This window comes from Dermochelys coriacea, chromosome 17 (assembly GCF_009764565.3).
Source record: "Dermochelys coriacea isolate rDerCor1 chromosome 17, rDerCor1.pri.v4, whole genome shotgun sequence".
Lineage (NCBI taxonomy): Eukaryota > Metazoa > Chordata > Testudines > Dermochelyidae > Dermochelys > Dermochelys coriacea.
In genome coordinates this window covers 3028518-3055255 of record NC_050084.1, presented here as the reverse complement: position 1 = coordinate 3055255, position 26738 = coordinate 3028518, and the positions used below count along the sequence as shown (strand labels likewise).

At 63.5% G+C, this 26738-nt stretch overlaps 1 protein-coding gene across 7 annotated transcripts in view; it reads right to left on the bottom strand.

Annotated features, from left to right (window-relative positions):
• The window catches only part of ABR (ABR activator of RhoGEF and GTPase), a 94748-nt gene that overhangs the window by 18721 nt on the left and 49289 nt on the right, over positions 1–26738 (bottom strand). For 4 of the 7 annotated variants that reach the window (XM_038375239.2, XM_038375240.2, XM_038375242.2 and 1 more), the window contains 14 exons: positions 24036–24140; positions 22401–22586; positions 20151–20258; positions 18487–18547; positions 15587–15639; positions 14799–14939; positions 13965–14086; positions 13504–13669; positions 13022–13144; positions 12561–12636; positions 12181–12285; positions 10818–10892; positions 10430–10527; positions 9912–10043 (listed from right to left, as the gene is read on the bottom strand). In XM_038375239.2, coding sequence (XP_038231167.1) covers positions 9912–10043; positions 10430–10527; positions 10818–10892; positions 12181–12285; positions 12561–12636; positions 13022–13144; positions 13504–13669; positions 13965–14086; positions 14799–14939; positions 15587–15639; positions 18487–18547; positions 20151–20258; positions 22401–22586; positions 24036–24140 — 1551 coding nt within the window. Of the gene's footprint in view, positions 1–4541; positions 4549–9911; positions 10044–10429; positions 10528–10683; positions 10893–12180; positions 12286–12560; positions 12637–13021; positions 13145–13503; positions 13670–13964; positions 14087–14798; positions 14940–15586; positions 15640–18163; positions 18452–18486; positions 18548–20150; positions 20259–22400; positions 22587–24035; positions 24141–26738 lie in introns of those variants that run through there. The other 3 variants (XM_038375245.2, XM_043499478.1, XM_038375243.2) reach the window with 3 other exon arrangements.

Genomic DNA, 26738 nt, shown 5'->3' with positions numbered 1-26738 from the left:
ACCAAGGGCGTTTTGTAATTCAAGACAGGGCATGGGTGCTCCTGTGACCCCTTCTCTAACCTCTCACCCTGCGCCACAGCCAGGCGGGGAGCGGTGGGCAGCACTGCCCTCCAGCCCCAGAGAGGGGGCGCTCTGGTCTCCTTGCACCGTTCAGGAGCTGCCCTTCTCCTGCCTGGCTTTGCTTCGAACATTCTCCGCCAGAGAAGCAAATGCCATTATGTGAGGGGATCCTCCATCCCTTGGCTCCTCGTCACCCAGGTATGCCCGGCTGCAGCACACAGACGCAACAGCAGGCCATGCACAGGCCACAAGAGCTCCCTGGACCCCCCCAGCCCCAAACTGGGAGGGTCCGCGTCTCTGCCCCTTCCATGCTGGCAGCCCTTGCTCTGGATTTCCTACGCGGTCAGCCGGCCGAGCCGAGATGTCACATCCCAGATTGCGCCGGGGGGTGGGGTGGTCCCCGCAGGGACCAGCAGCAAATACCAGCGCTTGTCACATCACACACAGGAAATGGAGTCATTAGCAAAACTGGCACAAGCCAGAGCGACCCCCCTCCAGCAGAAGCTGCCCCCAGCCTCAGTACACGCTGTCGGGAATGTGGGCAGCAGCTAGAAAGTAGCCCCCGAGCAAGGATGTGCATCCTAGTATGGTAGTGCCGAAGGGGGATGGGGATGCCACCATGCCAGGCGCTGTCCGGGCATGGCAAGATGGTCCCTGCCCCAAACAGCTGAGTAGCCATTTCAGCATCCGGGGAGTGGCATTTTTCCCAGTGCCAGCCAGGAGGTGCTTCGATCAGCACACAGCAGTCTGCCGCTTCCCTAGGGCTAGTGTGACGCCAGGCAGGTTAGCTCCAGAGCGAAGGAGCATGGGGGGCAGGTACAAAACCCAGCATCCCCAGCAATGCCTTCCAGACCTGCCCCACGTGGCTGGGCTGCTCCCTAAGCAGAGGGAAGGGAAGCTGCAAAGAGGTTGGTCCTGCCCTGGGTGAAGGAACGGCCCAGGCTACGAGTGGGTTCAGCTGCTGGGTCTCTTCTTGCCTGACTTGGGTCTTGGCTAGGTGGCTTTTAAGCCACCCCAGTGAGGGACACGATGGCCCCAGCACAGCTACTGGGCTGGCACACGGCCTCCCCTCACAGTGGCTCTGCCAGCAGCATCAGAGAGACGGCTGGGTGGGGAGCATCCCTTCTCTCCCTCCCCCCAGTCCAGGGCTCGTGTGGCTTGGAAGCCTCGGAGCGCTTTGTCTGCTCCTCCCCAGGGCTGATTCAAGACAGCAGCTTGGCTGGAAGCTGGCCAAAGCCCAGGGTACAAGAGCCCATGTGCTGGAGGCCAGCAGCTTCCGCCACGCCTCTGCAGGGAGAAAGACAGACGCAGCCAGCCAAGCCGCCTCTCCCTCCCAGCCCAGACACGTGTGCATCCAACGCATGGAGCCCAGGGCTGGCCTCGGCTGCTGGAGAACTTGGAGAGCCCCTCCCCATAAACTCAGCTGAGGGCTGAGCAGCGAGTGCCCCCCGGCTCCAGGGACCGTCCCGGTGACTAGTTACTGACCGTGCGAGTCTTGGCAGGGATGAGCACACGGCCTATGTAATGGGGCAGGGAGAACTGTCTGGGGCACCCCAGACAGTGCCTTCACCAGGGCCTGGGCACACCCTGCACCCAGCTGGTTGGCAGGGCTCCCAAACAGCAAGGGCCCCCTTTTGCTCGGGCTCTGCCGGGAAGCGGTGAAGCACATCACTCGCTGGCTAGAGCCCCCAAAGAGCTGACAGCTGTTCCTTTCTCCCTCGAGCACACCAGGAGCACAGGTCAGGCCAGCTGAGGTCATTCTGGGCCACAGCCACAGGCCCCCTCATCTCTGCCGAAGCCCGCGTGCCTCCTCCCGCTAACAGCCCCCTGCGCGGGGGGCAGCGTTCCCTAGAGGAGGGCACGGGTGAGCCACGACAGCAAGTGGCTACTGAGTAACATCACCTGCCCTGCTGCCCGCAGGGGCAGGCAGGCTTGGCTGTGTGGACGTGTTCGCCCGCCCATGTGCCTGGCATGCCCTCCCCACAGAGCCCGAGACTCGGGAGCAAGGAGACCATCTGCTAGCTTCTGCCTCAAAGGCGATGCAGGAGCCGAGCACACGGCTGGGGACCTACGTGCAGGGCTGGCTGACCCCCACCCTGCCTACGGTGGAAGGCCCCGAGGAACTGCTCTGTGTCCCCGACTCTGACCTCCCTGGGCTTGGCCCAGCTGCCCATGTGGGGTCAGTCGGGTCGGGCATGGAGCTGGGGCCAGCAGCAGAGGGCCCATCCCTGGGGTTCCTCCCCTGCAGGGGGAGCATGGGGCAGCCTGTGCCTTGTGGGGCCAGGCCGGAGCTCCCGGGCAGGGTCCGGGTGCCCTGCACCCACTACCCGGGGACCATGGCAGGACTGGAGCAGAGTCCTGGCCCCAAGGAGACGCAAAGGGAAGCAGCTTCACATCTGCTGCACAAGGCGCTCGTGACCAAGGCAACGCACAATCCCCTATCAAAGGGAACCTCCCCCCACCCCAGCTCAGCCTGGGGGGCTCCCCCCTCCCCAAACTCACGCAGCAGAGGGGAGGGAGTGAGCGTCTCTGGCTCAGGCAGTTGCCTCCAGCTACCTCATCGCTGGGGAAGGGGAACGCCAGCCAGGGATGGGCTGTACCCCCAGCAACGCCCTCTGCATGGCCCCTTACCCATCCCAGCTGCCCGGCCAGAGATGGTCAGTCTGCACTGTGCAATCACTTGCACGCCCCATCCGCCCGGCCTCACGGCCCCAGACACCTGCCCGCCGACCCTCAGAGAGCAGCCCATGTCCCCACAGCTTAGCACAACTCCACCTGCCCCCCAGAGCCAGAATACAGGGGGGGGACTGCATTGGGCAGGAAGTGCAGAGCTTGGAGTTTGCCCAGAACCCACCCACAACATGCAATGCACCTACTCCAGCTGCCAGCCTCTGCTCAATATGGGGGGAGGGGGAAAAACTGGCACAGAAAGGGGCTACAGGGCAGGAGGGAGGGGCACTGGCAGAGCTGATGGCAGGGTGGGGAGCCCAGGGCTGGGCGAGCAGGTTGGGACTGAGGGGCACCAGCAGAGATGCATGGGGGCAAGAAGCTTTTTCAAACCCAAAATATTCCTAAAACTGAGTTCCCTCCCCCACAGCCTAGCCATCTCCAGGGAGGTGGTCTTGGCTGGTGCAAGAACCCGCGATGCTCCTAACCCCATGGGGGGCTGTCACAGTGCACCCCGAATCCTGGGCTGGCAGACACTGAACACGGAGCAAGCCGGCCAGGGCTGTAGGGGAGGCACCGCTTTGGACGGAGAGAACTCTGCTTGCCTGGCTTGAGACTACCCAGAAACAGCAGCGGGCAGGGAAGTGCCCCCTCCGAGGGTCCTGTGCTCAAACCCTTCTTCTCTTATGAAAGAGGTGCCCCCAGCTGGCTGAACACAGCTCCCCGAGCTGGCTTGGCCTGCCAGCCCAGCTAACCTCCAGGCCGGTCCATGGAGGACTCTGAAGAAAAGCTCTGCAGAGTGGAACTGCTGAGTGCCAGCATGTCTTCGTCAGGCTCACCAGCTCTTACTGCCAGCAGGGTGAACATAGGGCCTAGGAGCTAGAAGACCGGTAGGAACCGCTCGGGAAGGGATAGACAATGTCAGAATGCCACCCTATGAATCCATGGGATGCCCACACCTTGAATCCCATGTGCAGCTCTGGTCACCCCAGCTCAGCCAACTATCATAGAACTGGCAAAAACAGAGGAAAGCAGCAGAAGAGTTCTGGGGTAGGGAACAACGTCCACCCAAGGGGAGCGTAACAAGACGGGGACCGTCCAGCTTGGGAAGAGAGGTTAGGACGGGTATGCTAAAGCCAACACAGAGCTGGGAGCACAGCTCACACAGGGCTAGAAAAACCACAGCTGGTGTAGAGAAAGGGCGATTTCCCCTTTCATGTACCAGACTGCAGGCTTAACACAAACTAAGGACGTGCCTCTCCACACAACACAGTCACCTGTGCAACTCCTTGCCAAGGGAGGCTGTGAAGGCCAAAACGCACAGCCGGGTTCATGGAGGATGGTCCATCAATGGCCATTAGCCAGGCTGGGCAGGGACAACCCCACACTCTGGGTGTCCCTTGCTTCTGGCTGTCAGAACCTGGGGCTGGATCCCTAGATAGTTGCCCTCTTCTGTTCATTCCCTCTGATGCACCTGGCCCCAGCTGCTGGTGGAAGATGGGACACTGGGCTAGCTGGACCCTTGCTCTGACCCATTCTGGCCCTTCGATACATGGGAGGGGAGGGGCTTACCAACCTGCCCTCCCCCTTGATTTTTACAGGGCAGGGGGTGGTTTGTCTCCACCAGAAGGAATCAATTCCTGATGGATTTTGTCTGCAGGGCTTGGCGCATCCCCAGGGACAGGAGGCCCAAATGCTACATTTGCATATTGAACGATTTCCCGGCCTGATTTATGAACCTAACTGAACAAGCAGGGGCAGCAGGAGTGGGAGGGCCCAGTCCCCAGAGCAGACATCTGCTTCCCATTGCCGACTTCCCGTCTCAGAGTTCACTCGGCAGAGGCCAGGTCGACTAAACTATAAACACCTGGGGAGGAGGTGGCAGAGAACCAGGCCTCGAGGAGCTCGACGCAACTTCTGCTGGGTCACACCCAGCATGGAGCCTCCGGCCTGGCAGGGGCAGCTTTACAGGCTGGAACAGATACAAGGCCTGGGCGGTGACCGGGTCCAGCCGGGAGCAGAACTTCAGGACTGGGGTGAGCAAGGTGCACTGGGAAAGGAGTATGCAAATCCCAGGCTGGGGTGTCAGAGATGCCCGAGAAGCTGCCTGCAGGGGGTGGCTCAAAGCCCCCAGGGTGAAGAGGCAGTCCTTGGCCTTTTGCCACAGCTGACCGCCTGCCAGCCATACCGGAGCTGGGTCCCGGGCTCTTTGGCCAGCTGTCTCCCAGGCTGGGCGGCCGCCAGCACAGCCACCCAGAGCCACTCTCCACCCACCCAGCCTGCTCCTTCACTGGCACTAGCTGCCCCTTTCCATGCCACTCTCAGGGCATGAAGTGCCATCCGACTGATGCATGAGCCGTGGTCCCAGGGGACACGGCGAGGATGAACCGCTTTCCCACCCCTGCATTCTCACAGGGCCCCGCCCATCGCCTCCAGAGAGCGGTACTAAGTGGTGCCACTCGGCTGGCCAGGCCCCCAGGAGCTGGGGGAGCCAGGCACCCTTCTGAGCCCACATGGCTCTGCTCCGGGCTCCTCCTCAGCCCTCTTCCTACGCCCAATGGTCCCTTTCGCCCAGGAGGTCCCCCCACGAGCCTGGCACACAGCAAGGTTAGTCGCAGCAGCCAGTGAGCGTGGAGCATGCCATTCGCGAAGCCTGCCCATCTCCCCATCATCCCCAGGCAGCAAGCCAAGCTCACCCCACACCGGCTCTGCGAAGGCATGTGAGCACAGCCCAGCCCAGGGACTCATGCCTGATACTAGGGCCGCAGGCTGGGCTCTCGCAGGAAGCTGGGATGAAGGGCCGGCAGGCAGCGTTCCAGGCCAGGAAGCTCTGCACTCAGAGGTCAGCAGAGGCTATTGCTGGGCCTCCATTAATAGCGATTACTTCCCACAGGCTCCCTGTGGCTCCCGTAAGCCCTCCCTCTCCAGGGTCTCCAGAGAGGAAGCCAGCCCCAGCCCCAGGGTCAGAGCCTCCATCTGCCTGGCAAACCTGGGAGCTGCCCAGAGCACTCCTGCAGCGCACAGGCTGCCAGAGGTCTTGGGGGGGCACATTGGAAGGCACTGGGCATCCCCCCAGGGCTGAGTGTCCCTCCCTGGACCTGCCTCTCCCCTGCTCAGCAGGATCCCAATGTCAGTGATTCCCCTCCAGCTGGCTTAGGGGGATAAGGCTCCAGCAGAGTCAAGCTAGAGCCTGGCTCTGGGGTAGATCCATCCCCAGGGGAGAGCGGGGCCCAGACAGCCACCTCACACCCCAACCCCAAACCCTCCTCCGACACTTCCTGAATGCTTGGGGGGCAGGAGGGGGATGCCCCAGAGGCTCAGCCGCACCAGGCTGGAGCCAAGTAGCCAAAGCTCACACAGCAGGTTCAGTTTAACTGCAGCCAGGATGAAGCTGGTCAGGCAGATGGAGGGGGACACAGTGGGGGTGTAGATCATCCCCTCAACAGTGGGGAGAGGATGGCTCTGAGGGCAGGCAGCCATCCCAACCCCATAAGCACCCTGGCCAAGCAGCTCATGGAAGCTCTTGCTCTGCTGCTCAGAGGGGCTGGGGGACCCCTGGGACCAGTTACAGCTGGGAAGGGGACTGCAACCCAGCTCACAGCAGCAAGGGGCCATCATCTAGCCTGGAGTCCCATGTTGGATGGGGACTACCCTCCCCGCCCCACTATCCACAGAGTGTGTAGCCAGTCCTGGCAGAGCAATTCCTTCCTGAGCCCAGCCTATGCCCTGGAGCATGTAGGTTGAAGCCTTTATGGGTTAAAGCCTTGCTCCCACTATCACAGATGTGGTTCCAGCTTCAGAGGGGCCACCCGCCTTCCCTCAGGGGCTGCTCGGCTCCTGGGGCCTCCTCTCAACAATCTGGGCCCAGCGGTCTCTTGCCCACGCCTGCTCCCCCAGCCTCCGCCCCCAAGGTTCACACGGCGCAGCGCTCTTCCTCCAGAGTGGGCTGGGCTGCTGCACCTGGCCCCACATTGGCTCCCATGTCCCCAACTGGGCTCGTGTGAATCATGGATGTTGACACAAGGCTATTTCCAATTGCACGGCCCTGCTGTTCTCTAGACACCAGGACCCCCACCGCCCCCGCATATTCCCAGGGCAATGCCGACAGCCTCTCACCTGCTGCTGCTCCAGTTCAAAGCTGGAGAATCACACGGCACAATGGATCAGGGCTTTGAACTCGTTCCTCGCCCCATCCGAGCTAGGTTTTGGCTCCACTCCCCCCCTTCTGCTCCCTCCCCCAGCTCCCCAGGGGCTGGCCAGCACAGCCACTTTCCCATGGAGCAGGCAGAGTGGGGCTAGTCACACAGGCCCTTTGGAGCAGCAGCCCCAGAGCGCAGGGACAGGCAGCAGGGATGAGCTGGCAGGCTGGCCAGGCCACCCCCAGGGACCATGTAGTCTGCACCATGGGGTGGGGGGGGGGCGGGAAGACGGTGCTGGGAGCCAACCCCCAGGCTTTTGAATTAATGCCCTACCAGGGCCCGAGCAGCTAGCTCAGGGCAGCCAGCCCCAGCTCACTGCTCCTCTGGCAGGTTTCAGGCCATGACCACACACCCACTGCAAACATCAGGCTCAGCAGAGCGGCCAGGAGACCCAACTCCACTCTGCCCCTGCACAGCTGAGCCAAAGCCCTGCAGCATAGGGATGCTGGCCCTGCCCCTCCCCTCCCCAGCCCTAGGGAATCCCAATTGCTGCAGTGATCCACAGGCTGGAAAGAGCAGGGCCAGGGGAAGCTACTGCGCTGGACTTGCATTTCGGGTTCTGCCTGGGAACCGGCCTCCTGCCACTAACACAGCGGCACCCTCCCAGGGCAGCTGGCTGGCTCTTGATGAGCCGAGCGCACCCGCTGCAGCTCCTCGCCCCACCCTGTGCCAGCGCCACAGAGAGGAGCTGCTTGTGCCATGCGCCACCCACCCCGCCACAGTTGGAGGCAGATTTACTGCAGCAGGTTTGTAGGGTCCCTGCTATGGACACAGGCTCTCGTGGGCCACAACTGCCTCTGTGTGACAGGCCTGCCTGAACGAACCTGCCCGTGCCAGAGGCTGGACACAGGGCTACTCGGCCCCTCCCCTGGCTTGGCGAGTGCCTGGAACTGGGGGTTGGGGGCTGGAAGTTACCTCCCCTCCCTGCCAGCTCCTGGGCTCCAGAGCAATTATGCAGGCGGCTCGAACACAGCCCCAACCTGTGGGAGGAGCACAGAGGCCTGGTGGAGCCTGATGGCTGCGTACGGATCCACTAGCACCCGGTCGCTGCCAACCCCCAAAAACAGGACTCTACAAACGCCTGCAGGGCCTGTGAGCGGCAGACCCCTCAGGGGGCCGGCCCGGGGGCACCACCCCGTCTGGGGCAAAGATGTGTTAGACCATCCAGTGGCTCGGCATGAGCCCCCACAAGCCCCTAACCCTGCCCAGCACAGATTAATACAAGTCCTTAACACAAAACCCATGAGCCCCACAAGCAGAGCTGTTACCCTGCAAGGGGAGTGCCATCCGCCAGCAATTTCACAGGTGCTATTGCTTCTACATGGGCTGTGCCCAGATAACTGGAGGGATGAACCCAGGGGCAGCTTTCCACGCTGGCACTACAGTCCCAGCCATGACCTAGGACCCAGCCCCCTTGCCACCTCCCAGCTCCTACAAGAGCAGAGGGGTGCTGTGGCATGGCCTGAAGGAAACCAGGGTGCAGCTCCAGCCAGCCAGTGGGATCATTGATCCCACAGCCAAGATCCCCTCACTGAACGCACTCCGGCCCCTCGCCCGGGGGCCCAGCACTCAGCATCACACAGGGAGACTGTCTCCATGGTAACCAGGACCCTGCCTACATCAGGGCTGAAGCCAGCACCCTCAGCTGCACCCCCAGAACACCTGCGGCACACTGGCCACTCCCCCTTTCCTGCACCTCCTGACACCCCTCCTGTGCTGAGCCAGGGGCACATCCTGGGGGTGCAGCAAAGCCCCCCCATCCTCCCTACCCAGCCAAGAGAAGACAGTTGCCCTGGCAACCCCGGTTGCTATAACAGCAGCGCTGGTGACTGAAGGCAGCGACGGGAGCCGGGAAGGGCTGAGCGCTGCCCAGATCACACAGGGGGTACCCTGGGTGGGACCAGACCACCTGCGTGGGCTCAGCCCTGATCCCAACTAGGGCTCACGCCCAGCAGACAGACAGCGAGTTTCCCCTTCTGGCCAGCGCAGGCCTGGCCAATAGCTGGGCCTTAGCATCACTATGGGACCCTGCAACACCAGGAAGCAGGGCGGTGCTGCAGTGGGGTGGGAGAGGGCAGACTGGGGAGGGTGCTCCTGGAGACCACCAGCCAGTCACCCCAGTGCTCTCAGCTGACATCCCCATTTGTCAGGGGGAGACTGACACACAGAGGTGATGGGGCAGGGGACAGAGCCTGGAGCCCCAGCTCCTGCCCTGCCCCCAGCCAGCAAACACACTCCCTGAAGCAAACAGAGGATGCCATGGGGAGCATCCCCTCTCACAGCCGGCTCCCGCCAGGAGCATCATTACAGCCGGGCCAGATAGGAGGGAAACAATTCGAGCCCAGGGAGCCACCCAGCACCCTCCAGCCACCTAATCCAGCTTCCATGCCAGCCAGGCCCCCCTACTCCCGGCCCCTTCTGCCCTCAGAGCCTAGCACGCTTGCCAGCCAAGATCCAACCTGGGCCAAGACAGCTTTGGAGCCAGACCACCTGTCAGTCCAAGGATAGCCCTGACCTGGCCAGATCTCGCTGCTTAGTCTCAGGCATCGTGAGAGCCCCTGCTCGCCAGGGAGAGGGCACCCGGCACACCTTCCATCTCAGCCTGACCCCAGGCATCCACCGGCCGGGCAGCCAGCGAGCACAGATGGCTTTGGAGCTGGAATCCGACAGAAATGTGGCGCGCCAGACAGAAAAACAAACCCACCCACCGGATGTTCCCCGTCTGGTGGGAAGGGAAGGGAGCGGCTCTGCCAGCGACACAGTGCCCGTGGGGGAGTCCTGGCAGCACCAAGCAGATCGCAGCATGGCCTCTCGGCTTGGCCAGTCCCAGACAGGCAAGGGGCGGCCAGGCTCGTGCTGCCACCGCTCAGAGGAAGGGATCAGGCTCATTGCAGCCCTGAGAGCTGCTCTGGCATGGGCAGGCCAGCCCCAGGCCAGGGGGGGACACAGACTTTCCAGCTGCCCCGAGGCCCCTCGCAGCCTTACCTGGACCTGCCCCTTGCCCATGATCTTATCCACAATCTCGTTGTTGTCCTTGTTGAGCTTGGTCTTGTCATAACACTTCTCATAGCACAGGACGCGCAGCGACTGCGAGCCTTCCAGCTCGATCTCAAACTCCTGGGGAGCGAGGAGGACAGCGCCTGAGCCAACACCGGGGCAGGGAGCAGCCCTGAGATGCACCCAGCAGGGCCAGGAAATAGCACCTGGGCCCACGTGTCTGAGCTCACAGCGCTTTGGTCTCATGCAGCAGCAGCTGGGCCCTGGGGGCCGTGCGTTGGGTTCCAGGGCCAGAGCTGGAATAGCAGGAAGGGGAAGAACGGCCTGGGGGAGGAGAGGGAAGCCTGGGACTTGACTAGCAGGGGCATGGCTACGAGTCAGGATTGAGGGGCACCACCAGAGGTGTGGGGGCAGGGGGAGCAGCCTAGGGCTGGAATGGGAATTGGGGGTGCTGTCCTTTCCCTGGCTCTAGCATGATCCCCTCAGTCCCCTAGCAGTGAACTCACCTCATTCCACTGCGGCTCGGTCGTGTCCCGGAAAACCCTGGTCTTTGCTTTGCTGACAAAGTACCCGAAGGAGTCCACTTCCAGAGTGCAGTAGAGGTCTGGGGAAGAGGAGACGAGTCAGGGGGCTCTAGGGATTCATGCTCAGTTCACATGGGCCCTGGGTGGAGTCCCCAGTCCTTCCCCAGCCAGGGCCCAATAGGATGGGCACCACCAGGCTCCCCAGGCAGATGCCATCACGAATACAGGCAGCTCACCCCGCAGCAGGAGAGGTCTCTCCCCTTTCCAGCGGCCCTCTGCACCCCGGGTGGGTACAGCTGGGCCCCAGGCCCAGGGCCAGGGCTAGGCCCTGCTCTCAGCCGGGACCCAGCAGCATGGAGCTGGCACTCACTGGCAGACTGTTTGAATCCCTTGGCCGAGTGGACGATCACGTGCAGGAAGCCGTAGAGTCCCGGGGATTCGTCATCTGCGGCAGAGAAGCACAAGGGTACATTAGGGCTCACAGCCCTGGCTGGCCCGGAATCCGGGCCCGTTGCTGGCCGGGCACTGGGGCTGCAGGGAGCCCTGGCCCCAGCCCCGGCCTTTCAACTCTGCAGTGGAACTAATGTCCTGGCTTGCGAGCCCAGCACCTAGAATCTCAGCCTTCAGTCACTTCCCTAGCGCCCAGCCCATGCCCAGCCAGGGAGGCTGGAGCTGCAGAGGGCAGCATACAGGGCGCGTTCACTGCCAGGATAATGCAAGGCACACTACTCCCATCCCTGCAGTGAGCAGCACCCTGCCAGAGGGCTGCCCACTGCACCTGTCCCAGCCAGGATGCCCAGGCTTCCCAGCACCACCAGTTAAACCTACCCAGCTGGGTGGGCAAGAGCCTGCAGACAAGACAGCTGCCCTGTGCCTGGATCTCCGTCACAGACACCAGCTTTGCCCCGTGCTCTCATGGGGGGGTGGGGGTAGGAGACTAGAGGCTCATACTGCACAGCAGTGACCCCTGTGGCCATGTGAGGGGCAGATCCACAGCCCCCATGGAGGGCGAGGGGGTTCCAGGTGGGGTGCAGCGATGGGTTCCTACAGAACGGCCAGCATGATTCCCACGGCCCCAACATGGGCGCACATGCTCCCGTCAGGGATCCCCGAGTCGGCGCACGGGAGAAGGAGGAGGGGGAAAAGAATCACCATGCCAGCCTGAGCCCCCAGCAGGCAGGTTAGCACCCCTCCCTGCCGGACGGGCACGTGGTGCCACGGGGCTCTGAGCAGCACAGCCCTGGGCTGCGTTTGCCCAGCGAGCCTGTCCCAAGCCAGGCCTGGTGCTGCTCTGCTCTCACAGCACCACCTAGTGGCACAGACACTCCACAACCATCCGAGCCTCGGAACCACCGGGCAGGAGCAGACAGCCCTGGCATCAGAGCCCTGGGCGCTTTACAGACCCTGAGCCGCCCAGGAGGCAGGAACTGTTACCCCGAGGCCCAGCAGAGCCTGCCACAGAACCAGGAGTCCTATCCCCCAGTGCACAGCCCCCTCGGCAAGAGCCCTGCCGTTAGCCAGGATGCCGCACTTATCCCTCCAACCTGGCAGATCTTGGCTCAGAGCTGAGCCGATGCCAGCAGGCAGGAGCCCAGGCAGAGAGCGGGAGCACAGGCACCACCAGGGCTGGCGGCAGCTGGCCCTGTGCACTCTCCCGTAGGGGATTTACGGTGTGTGCTCTGGCACGCTCCATGGGGGAAGCCAGGGAGCAGGGCCTGGCGGGAGACACTCACCATCCTTGTTGCTGGTGACGGGGATGTTGTGGACGGTGCGCAGCTTGAAGCAGGACCCGGTGAGCACCTGCAGCTCCACTGAGCTCAGCACGAAGGCCTGGAGGTCTGCGGGATCAGAGGGGGGTGGTAAGCAGCCGCAGCCAGGGGTGCCTGTCCGCTGCTGCTGGCTGCGGAGGGCTGTGTGCACTGCGGGACCTCCCAAGGGGCGGCCCAGAAAGGCCAAAGGCATGGTGGGGCCCCACGCTGCTACAGGGAGGCGGCGTGCCTGGACCCCTGCCAGGAATAGCTTTGCAGCAGTGAGCCCAAGCCCCAAGGACGTCCCCAGGGAGCCCCGAGAGACAGGCTCCTCCCACAGGGCCTCCAGCGGCACAGGGCCTCACCCTTCTTCTGCAGCTTCTGGATGGCCTCCCTCCACTCCGACCTCTCGTAGTCCGAGGAGAGCAGGAACAGGTAGCTCTGAAAGGGATGGGACAGCATCAGGGCAGCTGCTCGGACTGGGACCGGGACCAACTGAGAAAACCGAGGCCCCCCAGTGCCACAGGAGGTACTGGGCACCCCCAGACCAGCCATGGCAGGGAGAGATCCCAGCCTGCACAGAGCAGCTCAGCCAGCCGGAGGGGCGCACAAGAGACGCTGCCCAGTGTGGTCAGCGTGCATCACCCCACTCAGAGCCCTGGCCCCACACAGATACTCCACTCCTGCAGAGGGAGGGCAGTGCCTGCAAGGACGGCAGAGGAACCGGGCACGAGCGGCACATCCCACAGCGACCAGCCGAGGGCAGCACAGTCCTGGCCAGGCCAGCTCTCCAGCCTCCTCGAGCCCGCAGCTGGTAGGCCCCTACCTTCCCATTGCGGTTGTGGATGCGGAAGGGGATGGTGGGTGAGTTCAGGAGCAGCCAGAACTCGTTTTCAAACATCTTCTTCTTGAGGCGCTCTATGGCTCGGCTCTGCCCCTTGCCAGCTTTCTGAGGAGGGAAGAGCAAGTGGGAGCCAGCCAGACCTCACACCGAGGCGCCCCAGGTGGAGTGTGGGATCCACAATCCACGCAGGAGTCCCTCTGCCTCCCCCAGCGCCAGCCAGGGGAGGAGACGGGACACAGACAGGGAGGTGCTGGTGGGGCAAACCAGTCCCAAGCCCTGCCCCAGGCTGGGTACTAGTTCTCAGCTTAGGGAGCTGGCCAGGGCCCTTCAGCAGGGGGGGGGGGGGAGGGAGGGACTCTCCTCCCCACCCCCCAAGCAGAGGTAAATACAAGACCTCCCTCTCTGGGAACGGGCACAGCCCCCCAGTACCACATGCCAGCGAGCCCAACCCCCCCCCGGCTCACCTCCTTCTGCACCTCGCTCTTGATGGCCGAGATCTTCATCTTCATGTCCTCCAGCTCGTGGTCCGGGATGGTGTGCACCTGTGGGCAGGGCTCCGACTCCTCGGGGGCCGGGAACACCAGGTCGGCCAGCGGCACGTACCACTTGCAGTCATACTGCTGGTGCTTCCTGCCGCGACACGCCCAGGTTGAGCCCATGACCCCAGCGTAGCCAGGCCTGGAGCCCCACACCACCCAACGGCTCCCTGGAGATGGCACACCTCTACCCCTTGCAGGTCCACCTCCCTGCAGGAGGAACGACCAGTCCCATGTCCATAGACTACCCCTTGGCCCAGCCCCGGGGCCTCTGCTCCGGGCAGCAGGACATGTGGCACTGACCCCTGCAGCATGGGCCTCCCTAGCACTTGGGGGGTGCTGCCCCCTCCTCGGCCATCTCCCACCGCCCAGGGTGGCGCCTGCCTTACCCCACGGCGGTCTTCTTCAGTTTGGCGCAGAGGACAACGTCGGTGAAGAGGAAGACGTGGCGCAGCTTCCGTGAGCCCTCAGACAGCTCCACCAGGAAGCCATCCTTCACCAGCTGCCGTGTCTAGGAGAGAGCGGGGCCTGCCGTGAGGGGAGGCTGGAGGCCAGGACCCTCAGCCCATGCACAGGCCAGATGCCACATGGAGGCAGCCAGGCCTCCAAGCTCCCTGGAGGAGGCAGCCCTGCCATCAGCCACTCATGGCTAGTGTGCGAGAGCGACAAAACTTGGCTGGCCTGGGGACAGACAGAGCCCCAAGGAGGGGCTCTGTGGGACTGGCTGGGCTCGGACCAGAGAGAAGAGCAGCACCAGACCCTGGACCCCGGCTGCAGCTGGAGGGTCTCTTCCCAAGAGCTAGCTAAGAGCCCAGTGTTTCCCCAGCAGGGCAGGGATAAAGGGCAGCCCAGCTACAGCAAGGTCAGGCTGAAGTCAGTAGCCAGCCCCATTGCTGCAGTGGGGAGGGCCCCCACAAGACACCAAGGGCCCCAACAGCCGTGGCTAGGCAGGGCCAGCTCATGGATCATACCATCAGCTGGTGAACCTCCCACCCCACCCCCATCACCTTAATGGGACCAAGAGGGGTTCCTGTACCACGCCTGGTGGGGGGGCTCATAAAACCCTCCCAGCCTCCCCTCTCCAAGTAAGAGAAGCACATCTCCCTGGTCTGCGACCGTCTCCCGCAGCCAGCCTTCGTTCCAGCAGCTGGGCAGAAGAAGTGGCTTTGCTGCTAACACCCCAGGAGAGTCGGAGGCAGCTCGACCCAGCAGCCCTGCCTCACCTCCCCCTTCGGTGTGGTGACTGCTGTCCTCCGCGGGTCGATGTCCTCATTGATGCTGGACAGGAAGTTCTGGGAGATGCGGAGGGCATCCTGCAGCAGCGGGTAGTCGGGGTGGTCAGCTGGTGTGTGTTTGAGAAGGTCCTGAAATGAAGTGGGTGCTGGTGAGCAAGCTAAGGCAGAACCAGCAAGCCCCCCGCCATGGGAGTGGACTGACTGCAGTGGGTTAGCTGCTAGGGCAGCACTGGGCCCCCAACCAAGCTCTGCTCTGAGCCAGAGCCCACTGCCTAGAGATCCAGCAACATTAGGATCTTGGAGCAAGGCCTGCCATCCTGGCCACGAGGGGTTAATCTGCCACAGCTTCCTGCTCCCTCCCCTGCAGGACTAAATCCTCCAGGTGCAAAGACCACCCATCCCTCCCCACCTCAGAATGGGTTGTTCCTGGACAGGGCCCCAGCAGGAATGGAGGGAAGGGAAGGAAAGGGGTCCGGGGGGGGGGGGGGGGGGGAGAGAAGAGGAGCAGCAGGCTGCTGATCCAAGCAGTGGGTCTGGACACAGAAGAGCCTGGCACATCCTGTGCCAGACAGACAAAAGGCAGGAGAGGAAGCCGTACGTGAGCACAGCCTGGCACAGGTGTCCACCCAAGAGCTGGGGCAGTGCCAAGGGGGGCCTTGGAATGTGTTCCCTGGCACGGCCCCCATGCCAGACCCTGGTGGGTGGGGCTGGCAGGAAGTGGTAGTGGCCGTGCGTGGGCAAGGGTGTCCCCGGGGGCAAGCCAGAGCCATACTCACATGCAGTACCAGGGTGCTCCGCGTCACACGGTCGATGGGCTTGTACAGCAGCGCTGTGGGGGAGAGGCGCCAGCGTTAGAAAGGGGCTGCCCCAGCTCAGGCCCGCCCCAGCCCCTCACTGCACAGCTGAGCAAGGCAGCTCCCCCCGCATCCACACATGGGGTCTCCAACCATCAGCAGCTCCAAGCCCCTGGCCCAGCCAGCACGTCACAGCCCACCCCAGTCACTTGCTCAGATGGCCACGTGTGTCCGCACAGTGTGAGCCATTGGCCGCAGCAAACCTGGGGGCATCCAGACGGGTTCACGCCCAGCTGCGTGAGTCTCACAGGCTGGGCCACGCCTGTGCCTGGGACAGTTTCAATTCCCCAGCAGGCTGGAATTCCTGGTGCCACCAACTGGCAATGAGGTGCGGGGGCCAGGATCTGGGAGACACTGGAATCAGACACAGCTCAGCCTAGGGCCGTGAGCTTCCCGCACACTGACCCGCTAGCACACCTCAGCGCTGACTCCGCAGCCCCTGCTGTGTCGCTCCACTGAGCATTAGCACTTCACCCCGCGCCAGGGGGCTGCAGCAAGAGACGGAGAGGGTACCCGGCACTGGCTTCGTCTGTATTACCAGGGAATGCCACCACCAGGGCTGGTCACTGAAAGCCCAGCCTACTTCCTGTTCTTGCTTCTCCCTGCTAGGCCAGTGGCACAGCCACATCAGTTTCCCCTTTTTCAGTCTGCTTTGCTCTCCACACGCAGACCTTGTCCCAGCTGAACCCTGCTGCCCCCGAACGATGGAGCCATGTCAGCCACGTCCCGAGCATGGAGCAAGCCTTGGACGTGGGGTCTGGCTGCGAAACTCGGCCGGGGAACCTTGGCCTTTTTTACAACAGTCCTGTTCTCCCTGGAGCTGAGAAACTGCCCTGGGTACTCTATGGCCCCCAATCCACGCCACCTCCAGGAGGTCCAGGTCCTTTCGGTTACCACACCTGCCTGGGAGCTCCCCCACCAGCGGCTCTGGTTTCCTCTCTCTGAGGCCCACCAGAATCGGAGGGTGGGGGGTGGAGAAACTGACTGACCCGGCAGAGTTCCCGCTGTTACCAGCGGCGTGCTGGCTCGTGGGACCTCAGATGTTTCCAGACAGAATGGGATGGTGCAGGCAGCTGCTACCCCTGACTTACAGGGAGACTCAAGCCGGACCCGACCCCTAAGGGGGAGGTAGGGAACTGCCCCTGCAACCTGCACACCCCTTTGGGGCTCAGCATTCATTGGAGATTGGTCTGCAAGGGCTTGCAGACCCAAGAGCCTGATCTTCCCCACACCGTGTGAGGGCCTGGGAGGGTCCAAACCCTTGTGCATTTCATTCTCAGGAGAAGGAATGTGCGCACGTGACTCCCACAAACCCCTCCCGTCCCCTTCCCAGCACAGCCCGGCAGGTGACTTGCATGACTCCCCAGTCTATTTATACTCTGAGCAGATGCAACTGCATTCTCCCTTCCCTTCAAACCACTTTCCCTGGCCCAAAGCCCGTGGAGAACATGCTTGGAGCTGCCCGAGGAGAAGGAAACCTGCTCCCCTTTCCTGAAGCACTAGGACTCAGACACCTGACCAGCCAGTGGGTTGGCCGGGGGGTGCGCTCAGGTCTGGGCCAGTACATGGCCGCTCCCAGCCCCTGGGACAAGGACTGCACGTCGGGTAAGCATGATGAGGTGCTGGCCCTCCCAGGCAGCTCCCCACCTCTCCAACAGCAGGAAGCCAGAGCATGGTGGGGGTGTGTGGTATTGTGCACACACCCAGCAAGGCACCCCCACCCCAAATATACCCCCTCCCCTCCCAGCCTCCTGCAGCTCAGCAGCAACAATGGACCCGTCTGTTGTCACTGTGAGGCAACCAAGAACACTTGCCGCTCCAGCCCCTCCATTGGAGGTGATCTGGGAGGGGTGTGTACTATGTCCACCACCCAAAGAAAAGAGCACCAGCAGGAGCCAGATCCCAACCAGGAGCAGGGACAGGTACCACGCCCCCCAGAGTCAGAGCACCCACTGCCAACCCCGCTCGGCACTAGCCCCAGGTGAAAGTCAGACGTTCACAGAGCATTTCACGAGCACATGCTCACAAGCCGGCTGGGACAGCCCGAGCCAAGACAATGGGACCTGCCCAAGAATCAACGAGACCTGCCCAGCCTGGCACAGACCCACCCCGCTGTGCCAGGGGACCCTCCCCAACTCCTTCCCTCCACCTCGCCAGCCCCTCAGGCCCAACGATGATTTCACACGCCTGACAGAGGGCGCCTGGCTTCTCCCTGACACACCCAGAAGCCCATTCTCCCTGCTGCACATGCCCTGGTAGAGCACAATCAATGCAGCCCTTCACCGCCCAGAACAAAGAAACTACCAACTTCAGGCTGCAGAGCACGGTGCCAGGGGGAAGAAACCTCCCAGCTTAGACCCCCAGGGGCAACATGCGCCAGGAACAGCCCCAGCTAGGTTGTTGATCTGTCCAAGGTGGGCGGGACCCTGTGGAAGCCAGGCCAAATTCCCCCTAGGAGTCGCAGCGCCCTCAGCAGCCCTGCCCCACGCCCCAACTCACCGTAGGTGCAGTTACAGCAGAGCCGGACGATGAGAAGGATCTCCATGGCAGCCCCGTCTCCGCACGGCCATTGTGGCCGGCTCCCTGCCTCCCCTCGGCAGCTCAGCCCGGCTGCAACACGGCATCAGCACCTCGGTGGAGCGGGGGAAGGGGGCGGGGGGCTGCCAGACGTTGCTAGCATCCTAACGAGGGGAGCACCAACGCTGCACACGGGCACACAAAGGGCTTTCCACTCACTCGCGGGAGCTGATTAATGATGCATGCGCTCGGGGCCTCAGACAAAGGCGGAGAGCCCCCTTCCCACCCGCGCATGCACACCGTACCTTCCATAGTGACTGAGGTGTGGCTCTCCTTGGAGTCCTTGGGGCCTTTCACTTTCAGCTCCTGCCCATGGGAGAGAGGCTCATTAGGAGGCTTGGAGCGGCAGCTTGGGGACTCGTGGGGCCAGGGTTCTGGGTAGGTGCCCGGTCCAGCCGGCTCTGCTCCGGGACACAATGGAGCCCCCTGCCAACCACCTCAGACTCAGGCATACACAGGCCAGAAACGCCCGAGGGCTGCTCCTGCTCCAGCCCCATGCTGCTGGATGCTATAACAGAGCCAGATCCCCCAAGTGGTAGCCAGCCCTGGCCCAGGTCAGCCGGGCCCCCAGAGCCGCTGCAGCTCCAGGAAAGGCCCAGGCAAAGGGGCTTGTTCTCTACAGAGGGGGAAGAGCGGGAGCAGGGCTGCTCCCCACCCTACATGGGTTCCTGCTGTATCCCAAGTACTTGCACGATGCACCCCAGGGTGAGACAGCAAGTGCCAGAGGACATGATGAAAGGCTCCCCAGAATGCACTGCAGCAGCCCAGTCCCTGTGGCCTGCCCTGTGCAGGAGGAGTTTGGGGTTCAAATCCAGTTCCACACTGGTAATCACACCTCCTAGCCAGGAGCTATCTGCCAAGACCCGAGTCCCACAGCCTGGGCACAGTAGGGAATATTCCTGCACCCTGCCCAGAGTCTGGGAGCCGGGTCTCGGCAGCTGGGACAGCACCAGGGTCTGCCATTTGCACATGGCACTGAGAGGGCACCACATCCGCCAGCAAGTGCCACATGGGAACAGGCAGGGAGCTCACATGACTGAGCCAGGCTTGGGGTGCAGGGGGCCAGGTCTTCAAGAACCAAATGGGTTTGAGACGCATCTCAGTGAAGCCTGGCAATGGGAAAGGCGGTTGCCCGCAGGCTTCCACCACTCCACTCCCAGCCGGAGTGCACCTGTGCTGGGAACAGACATCGGAGCCAGCCCTGCTCAGCCCAGCCCAGGCCTGTCGCTATGCCCCTAGAATGTCCAGATGTCACTGTGGGGGGCATGGAGCCTGCTTGGGACACAGGCTGGCATTGGCCCAGGGACGCTGCTCTCCAAGGAGACCTGCCCGAGTGCTTGCAGGCTGTTGCTATAGCAGTGGGCGCTGCATGCCACTGAACCAGTCAGTTCTCTACACACACGGGCCAGTGAGCTCCCCAACCCCTGACATCCCAGCAAGAGGGCAGAGGAGAGGCTCCAACCTGACCTCCACTGAGCTCTCTGTCCAGAGCCTGCAGGTAGGGTGACCAGACAGCAAGTGTGAAAAAAAATCAGGACGGGGTTGAAGGGTAATAGGCGCCTATTTAAGACAAAGCCCCAAATTTTGGGACTGTCCCTATAAAATTGGGGCATCTGGTCACCCTACCTGCAGGGCACATGCTCCATGCTGTGCTCACACCAGACCACGGAGCCCAAGCACCAGTGCAGCAGGATCAGCAGCCAGAGCCACACTCCTGGGCCCGGGTCACCCCCCACGCCAGCCAGTGCGGAGGGGAGAGCAAGCTGGGTCCTGCCCTGGGATCCATTTGGTGCCTCACGAGCTCTGTGCCATGCCACCACCCAGCAAGCGCGGCTGGGCATTGGGCCAGAGGCTTCCAGCAAACACCCCCCGCCCCAGGGCAGCTGCCCGAGAGGCCTGCCCTGCTCACCTCTGAGATCTTCTGGAACTGGTTGTTGCTCTGGCTGCATTTCTCTGCTGTCTCCAGCGCGACCTTGTAGTTATCCACGAAGGCTTTATACACGCCAAGCTGGCTGGCCTGGGGGCGAGTGGAGGAGGGGGGGGGGGGGATTACCCACAAGACTTGGCAGGACGCGCCTGGCATGGGGCCGTCTCCTTTGAACTTTGTCTTCAGCAGTTTCCATAGCAACTTGAGCAGGCGGTGCTGGTTAACGGGGCTGGACGCTCCCCCCCCCCCCCCGAGCCGGCCGGCCCCTCTCACATGCCTGCCCAGCTGGGGCGGGGGAGCAGGCGAGTTCCTCCCGGCTGCAGCACCCACCGCACTCCCCTGGGCGGGGAGAAGGGGCACACGGCCGGGGGTGCTCCCTTCTGGGGAGTGCCTGCCCCAGCGACTCTGCCTGGGGGTGGCCGAGGTGCCGCCCGCCCCGGAGTCAGGTGCTCTAACAGGAGCCCAGATGCGGCCTGACGGCTGGGGTGGGCAGCTGCAGCAGGCTCCATGTGTGCCAGCTACCCCTTCCTGGGTGGCCAAGCTTGGTGCAGCCTCCTCTCCCCAGCCTGGCCGTTTTGGGGAAGGTCACTGAGCCCCAGAAGAGCCTGCGGAGACGCTCACGCCCACCAGCCCCTGCGGCGGGCACAGGGACCTGGGAGAAGGTGCCCAGGCCGTGTTGGGCGAGAGCGGATTGCCGAGGGCCAGGAATCAGCCAGGGGCAGAGCCGGGGGCTTGGGGAGGACAGTGGGGCAGGCCTCATGCCTGGTCTGGAGCACAGCAGATGGACTTGGGAGACAGCAGCATGGGGAGCGACATGCCCACAGACATGCCACCAGCCACCACACACGGCTCCCAGCCTCCCTGGCACAGGGGTGCTCTCCCAGCCCCACCCCACAGCAGCAGGTACAGGGGGCTCCCCACAGGGCAGGGACCAGAGCGCGCAGGTAGACGGAAGCTTCCCCAGCGCAGCCACTAACCAACCAACCCCCGGCACACAAGCTCGCCTGAGAGCAGGCGCTCGCTGCTGCGTGAGCCTGCAAAGCACACAAGGAACCTGGAGCAATCTGCTTCCCAGGAGCGTCTGCATGCCCCCCCCCCCCGCCCCTGTGCCAGGGCCTGGCAGCCCTCTCACCACACAGCCGTGCCAGCTAGCTAGCTGGCAGCAGCCACTTGGAGCAGATTAAGGCCCAGCTTCCCAGTCCCCAGCTCCTGGAGCCAGGCCTCTCAGCAAGCTCAGAGAAATCAGTTCCTAGCCCTTTGCAGTCAGGAAGGAAGGTGGGACCCGTGAGCCCCATGTAACTGACACAGCGATATCTGCCCGAGTCTGCTGAGAGCCTGCGCCACCAGCTCTGAAGAGGGAAGTACTCCCCAGCTGCCAGTGTAACCAACATAGCAATGCTGTTAACTCCAAACTCCACTGTCCTGGGGCCCCCACCAGCTCCTGACCAAGGCTCTCCTCTCTGCCCCCCACCCCCCTGGGGAGCCAAGGGGACCTGTTGTTCTCTGGGCATGGGCTCTGGGCAGTGCCGTGCCAGGGGTGGAGCCACAGGGAGCCTGGATTGCCATAACCCAGCCCGGCTCATCTCCAAGCTCAGGGGGCTTTGCCTGTCACTGGGGCACTGGAAGGAGACAGACCAGAGGGAAATTGTCCCAAGCCCTCAGCCCCACAGGCTCCACCAGCATCACTCAGAGGGGCTGCTGGCCGAGCACACCCGGGGTGCGAGCCTACATGGGATCGGAGCAGCGACTGCAGCCTGCCCATGGCCCAACTTGGTGTGAGCTGTTGCAACAGCCACCCAGCTCAGCAGGGCCCAGACTCCCACCCAGAGGGGTTTGCAGCCACGTGCTGCTGCTCCAGAGACTCTCAAAGCCTGGTCCCTGTTCTTCCAAACTGCCCTGGGACAGCCCAGCCAGAGCCCACAGCCCCACTCAGCTCCCCGGCACCAGGAGGGGAGACTGCACATTGCATGGGGCCTGCAGCCCCAGCCCTGGTCTCCCCATGGGCCACCCCTGGCCATTCCAGCCCAGGACTGCCCCACACAGAGCTCTGCCACTCCCCCTCCAGCCTAGGCTGGCACCTGGGAAGAACACCCTGGACTCAGTTCAATCCCTCCCTTCTCCTGGCAGCGAGCGGGCGAGGAGCCAGAAGACAAGCCCTGCCCCCACCTCACCCCAGGGCCAATGCCCTACATCCCAGCCATGCCCAGCCACCTGCAGGGGAGCAGAGCTTACCAGCTTCTGGAAGAGGTGCCCCAGGGTGACCTTGCTCTCCCACTGCTGCACCTTGGGGCAGAGGCTGTCATAGAACTCCTTGTGGATCTCGTAGATGTCCTGGATCTTGTAGAAGATGGTCTCGATCTGCTGGATGGTGAGGACAGGCTGGGAGGTGGTGGCCGTGGCCTTCAGCGGTTTCATGGGCTGCGGCGAGCAGGGAAAGCCAGCGTTAGAGCAGGAACCTGCCACGGAGACAGGCCAGGCTTGGTGCCTGCCAAGGGGGCCAGAGCAGAGCCAGATAGGAGCTCGAGGGCCCCCTGACTGGCATGACATGGGGCAGCTGAGAGCCACCCTTCTCAGGCCAGGCCAGGGGGGCAGCCCCTGGGAACTACAGGTCCCAGCATGTAGTGCAGCCTGCTCCAGCCGGGGTGTTGCATTCCGGCAGGCCACCCCCTGTGGGTCCTCAGCCCATGGGAAACAAGGGGTCAATGTTCAGTTCTGGAAGTTTGGGTCAAGCTGGGTGAGGAGAGTTTGCCAGGGTCGAGCTCCATGTTGCCCTGGGATGGGGGAAGAGCCACTCAATGGGTGATCTCAGAGCAGAAAACTCCTCAGGTTGGAGCAGCCAGCGGCGCTGCAGGTTGGGAGCGAGGGGCACAGGCAGTTGGTGGGGGGAGCCCAGGGCTGGGCTAGCAGGGGGGTGGTGGGTCAGGATCCAGCCATCTCTCCTCTCACAGATCTGCAGAGCCTCTTTCTAGCCAAGGCTGGCGTGGACCAGGCTGGGAGCAGGAGAAGGGGCTCCAGGCCCCACGGCACGGGGACGCTGCCTGAGCCATGCTGTGTGGGGGCTGCAGACGTAGTTTCGGTTTGTGTGTCTGCACAGACTTCCCCATTGTGCTGGAAAGAGGAAGGCGGGACCCTGAAGGCCCTGTGTATTGCGCAACCCAAGGGCGGCAGGCTCACAGGGGAAGGACCAGGTGCCAGGGCAGCGCCACCAGGAGGTGCAGGAGGGCCCAGGAAAGGGACAGCCGGGCCTGGCACAGGGTGCGATGCGGAGAGACGTTTGGCCCCAGCGTACATCAGCCCTTGCTCTGCAGGTGGCAGTGGGGAATGGGCACCTATGGGTCAGCCCCCATCCCACAGATGCAGGAGTTACATGCCTGGCCAGGCATCCCAGTCCCTGGGCAAGGGACGTGCAGGACGCATTCGCATTAGCAGCTCTGGATGTTCAGCTAGGAGGGGACAGACCCCTGAACCCACCACAGCCTCAGAGGGACTCTTCCTTCTCCACCCATGCTGCTGCTACTCAGGTTCCCCACCCCTGAGGCAGTGGCACCCTCAGCCCCCCACCCTGCTTCCCATGTGGGGCGGAGAGGCTGCCCGGGCTGGCTCCCATTGCGAGTGGGACTAACAGAGACGCAGCCCCCAGCAGGGATGCTCCCTGTTCTGAAGGGAGCTGGGGCAGGTCTCCAGCCAGCCTAATGCCCATTTCCCATAGTGGGTGCTGGAGCCCCACAGCCCAGATTCCCACCTGCAGAACCTGATGTGGCAGGGGAGAGACCCCGGGAGGGCATGGCCCTGCGCCCGGAAGCACAGGGCTCAGTGCCAGGGGCTAGCCCTGGCAGAGGGAACCGGCGCCTGCTGGGCCGTACTCACCAGCAGCAGCGCCTCCAGCTGGTTGATGTAGATCTCCTCGCTGGCCAGGAAGCCCGAGAGCACCAACTTCCGCATCTCCAGCCCCTTCCCGGCATCCCGCTCACCCTGCATGACAACAAGGGACGTCAGGGTCTAGGTGCTGCAAGGGGAATCCCCAGGATCCGCTCCCAAGGGAGTGGCTCTCCGGAGGGAGGGAAGCTGGCATGGCCAGGGAGACGCATGGCACACCAGAGGAGCAGCAACAGCCTTGGGCATGGTGGGAAACCCAGGGCAGAGCTGGCTTTGCTGCCCTCCCTCCTCCTCAGTTGGCAGGATCCCAGCTCCGTTGCTGGGGCTCCTGCAGTCTCAGATATTGGCCCTCCCCACAGGGCAAGGCCCACAGCCACCAGGCATGTTATGCTCATTGCAGGGACTGGGCCAGCTGCCAGTGGCTCACTGAGCCCTGCTTCCCTTGGCCACGTACAAGCGCCACCCTTCCCCTGGCTCCCCCCACTGGCACCCCAGCAGGGCTCCCATCCTTGGGCCAGGTCACAGTCCTACCTGTCTCCCCTCCCTGACCCTCGCCCTGTGCACGGCCTACTGTCCGAGGGGTGGAGTGCCACAGCACAGGAGTCGGGCTACCCCAAGGCAGCTTCTGGCAGCCAGCCTCCTGGCTTCAGCAGCCCCATGTGCCCCCAGGCCTCGGGGACAGTAGTAGCCCAGGAACCTCATGCTCCACCCAAGCCAGCGCCCTCTGCCCTGCTCTACGGCCTCCTCAACCAGGCTCCAGCTCCCCCCAGGGCTCTGAGCCTAGGCAACGCATCCCCACTCCCCCATGGGCTCTGAGGGGGCAAGCAGCGATGGTGGCAGCACCAGCCCCCTCAGCCCCAGAGCCAAGGACCCCTGGCCACCAAGAGCCAGGCTGGGCGAGGGATTTCTCAGGGGCTCGTCGCAGTTCAGCATGAAGCTGGGGTCCCAGCAGGGAACGGTGCTGCTCCCAGTGCCACTTTCCAGAGCCGAGACCCTGTGCGGGAAGAGTCCAAAGAGCCTCCTCCCGGCTCACGGGTGCTAACCCTGGTGTCCGGGCCAAACGTGGGATGGGCAGTGGGACCCGTCTGGCCTGGATTGGCAGCGATGCCATGCATGGCCACATGCAAAGCAGAAGTGGCTGCATCTCAGCCCTGCCCTGCTGTCAACAGCTCCCTACCCCGCATACCACATGCTTGGAGATCCTCAGGGCCCCCGGCTCTTTACCCCCTGCAGAGGGTGGGGAGGGGCCTGCAGCACATAGCCCAGCCCCAGCATGAGGCAGGGCTGCTGCAGGAGCCGCTCTGGAGGGTTTGCAACACTGGCGATATCTGGGGCTCAGCTGGTGAGGAGTTAGCGACCCACCCCCCGGGCTGGATTCAGCATTCGGCACCAAGACAAACCCTTCCCAGGACGGGCCTGGGGGCCCCTGGCCATGTAGCCTCCCCCATGAGGCCACAGACACCCTCCCGTCAGTCAGTGCCCTGCAGGCACCCCCTGAAGCAGCCGCATAGGAGTTCAGCCTTCAGGGTGCTCCCACGCAGCCGGCGGCTCCCAGCCAGGAGCTGAGCCTTCCCCAAGAGAGGCTGGCATGGCCAGGGAAGTGCATGGCAGAGCCTGGTACCAGAGGCGCACCAAGGAGCCGGCTTGCCCAGCTCCCGCTGCCTCACCCACTCCCAGGCTGTCCTGCCTCAGCCATCACTCCCCTGCAGGCAGAGGGGCCCGTGGAGCCATCCCACCACAACACCCTGAGCCTGGAGGGATGGCTGCACGCCCAGCCCAGCCAGGATCGGGGCCCAACCCTGCCCTGAGTGGGCACCAGCAGCTGCTGTTGTGACGCCCATGGCACGCGGCTAGCACCATGGGCAGGAAGTGCTAACCTGCCTGGTGCCGGCCCAGGGCCACCATCCCCCGCAGTCCTGAAGCCGTCTCCCTGGCCATCGGGGAGAGCAGTTCCCCTGTTCTGTGAGGTGGGGGCTGCGAGCTTCACTGCCCTGCTGGTGAGGGGGAAGCTCCATTTGCTGATAGCCAGATACTCCTCCCCCACCACACAGCATCCTCTGCTCCCTCTGGCCAGGGGGGGACGCAGCACCTGGGTGGGGGGGAACCCAGTCTCCAGTGGATGGGCCTGGATCACTGCCAGGCACCTCTCTTCTAGGCTTGTCTCCCAGCTGGGCGAGCCCCATTGCCCCCACCTGTGCCCAGTGCCCTCAGCCCCTCCCTGCCCCCAGACAAGCCCTGGGCCTTTAAGGCAGGAGCCGGGTGAGGCCAGAACCGTTTCTTGTGAGTTTTTAGCCACTGATTAGTCACAGGCTGGTCCTGCTTCTTGGGGGCAGCCCCAGCCCTGCTGCCCATGCCAGGGCAGAGCAGGTGAGCGCCAGCCTCGGCTCTGGGCTCCAGCACCAGCCCTGCCCCACACAGCCTGTTTGGGGAGCCTGGCCAGGGCACTACCTCCCACAGGCCGTAGCACTGGGCCCTGCCGTCCCGTCAGGGGCACAGGAGGAGTGGAACGGTGAGCGGTGGCTGCCCCTGCTGTATAGGTAGGTCCAGGGCCTGCGAGTCCCAGAGCCCGCAGCAGTCCCCTGTGAGCCCCCCAGCCCTGCAACCAGCAGTTCTGGCTCTGCTTTACCGAGGGCAGCAGCCAGCACCTGGGGACATGCCCAAGGCCACACAGCACATCCGTGGCAGAGCCAGGGG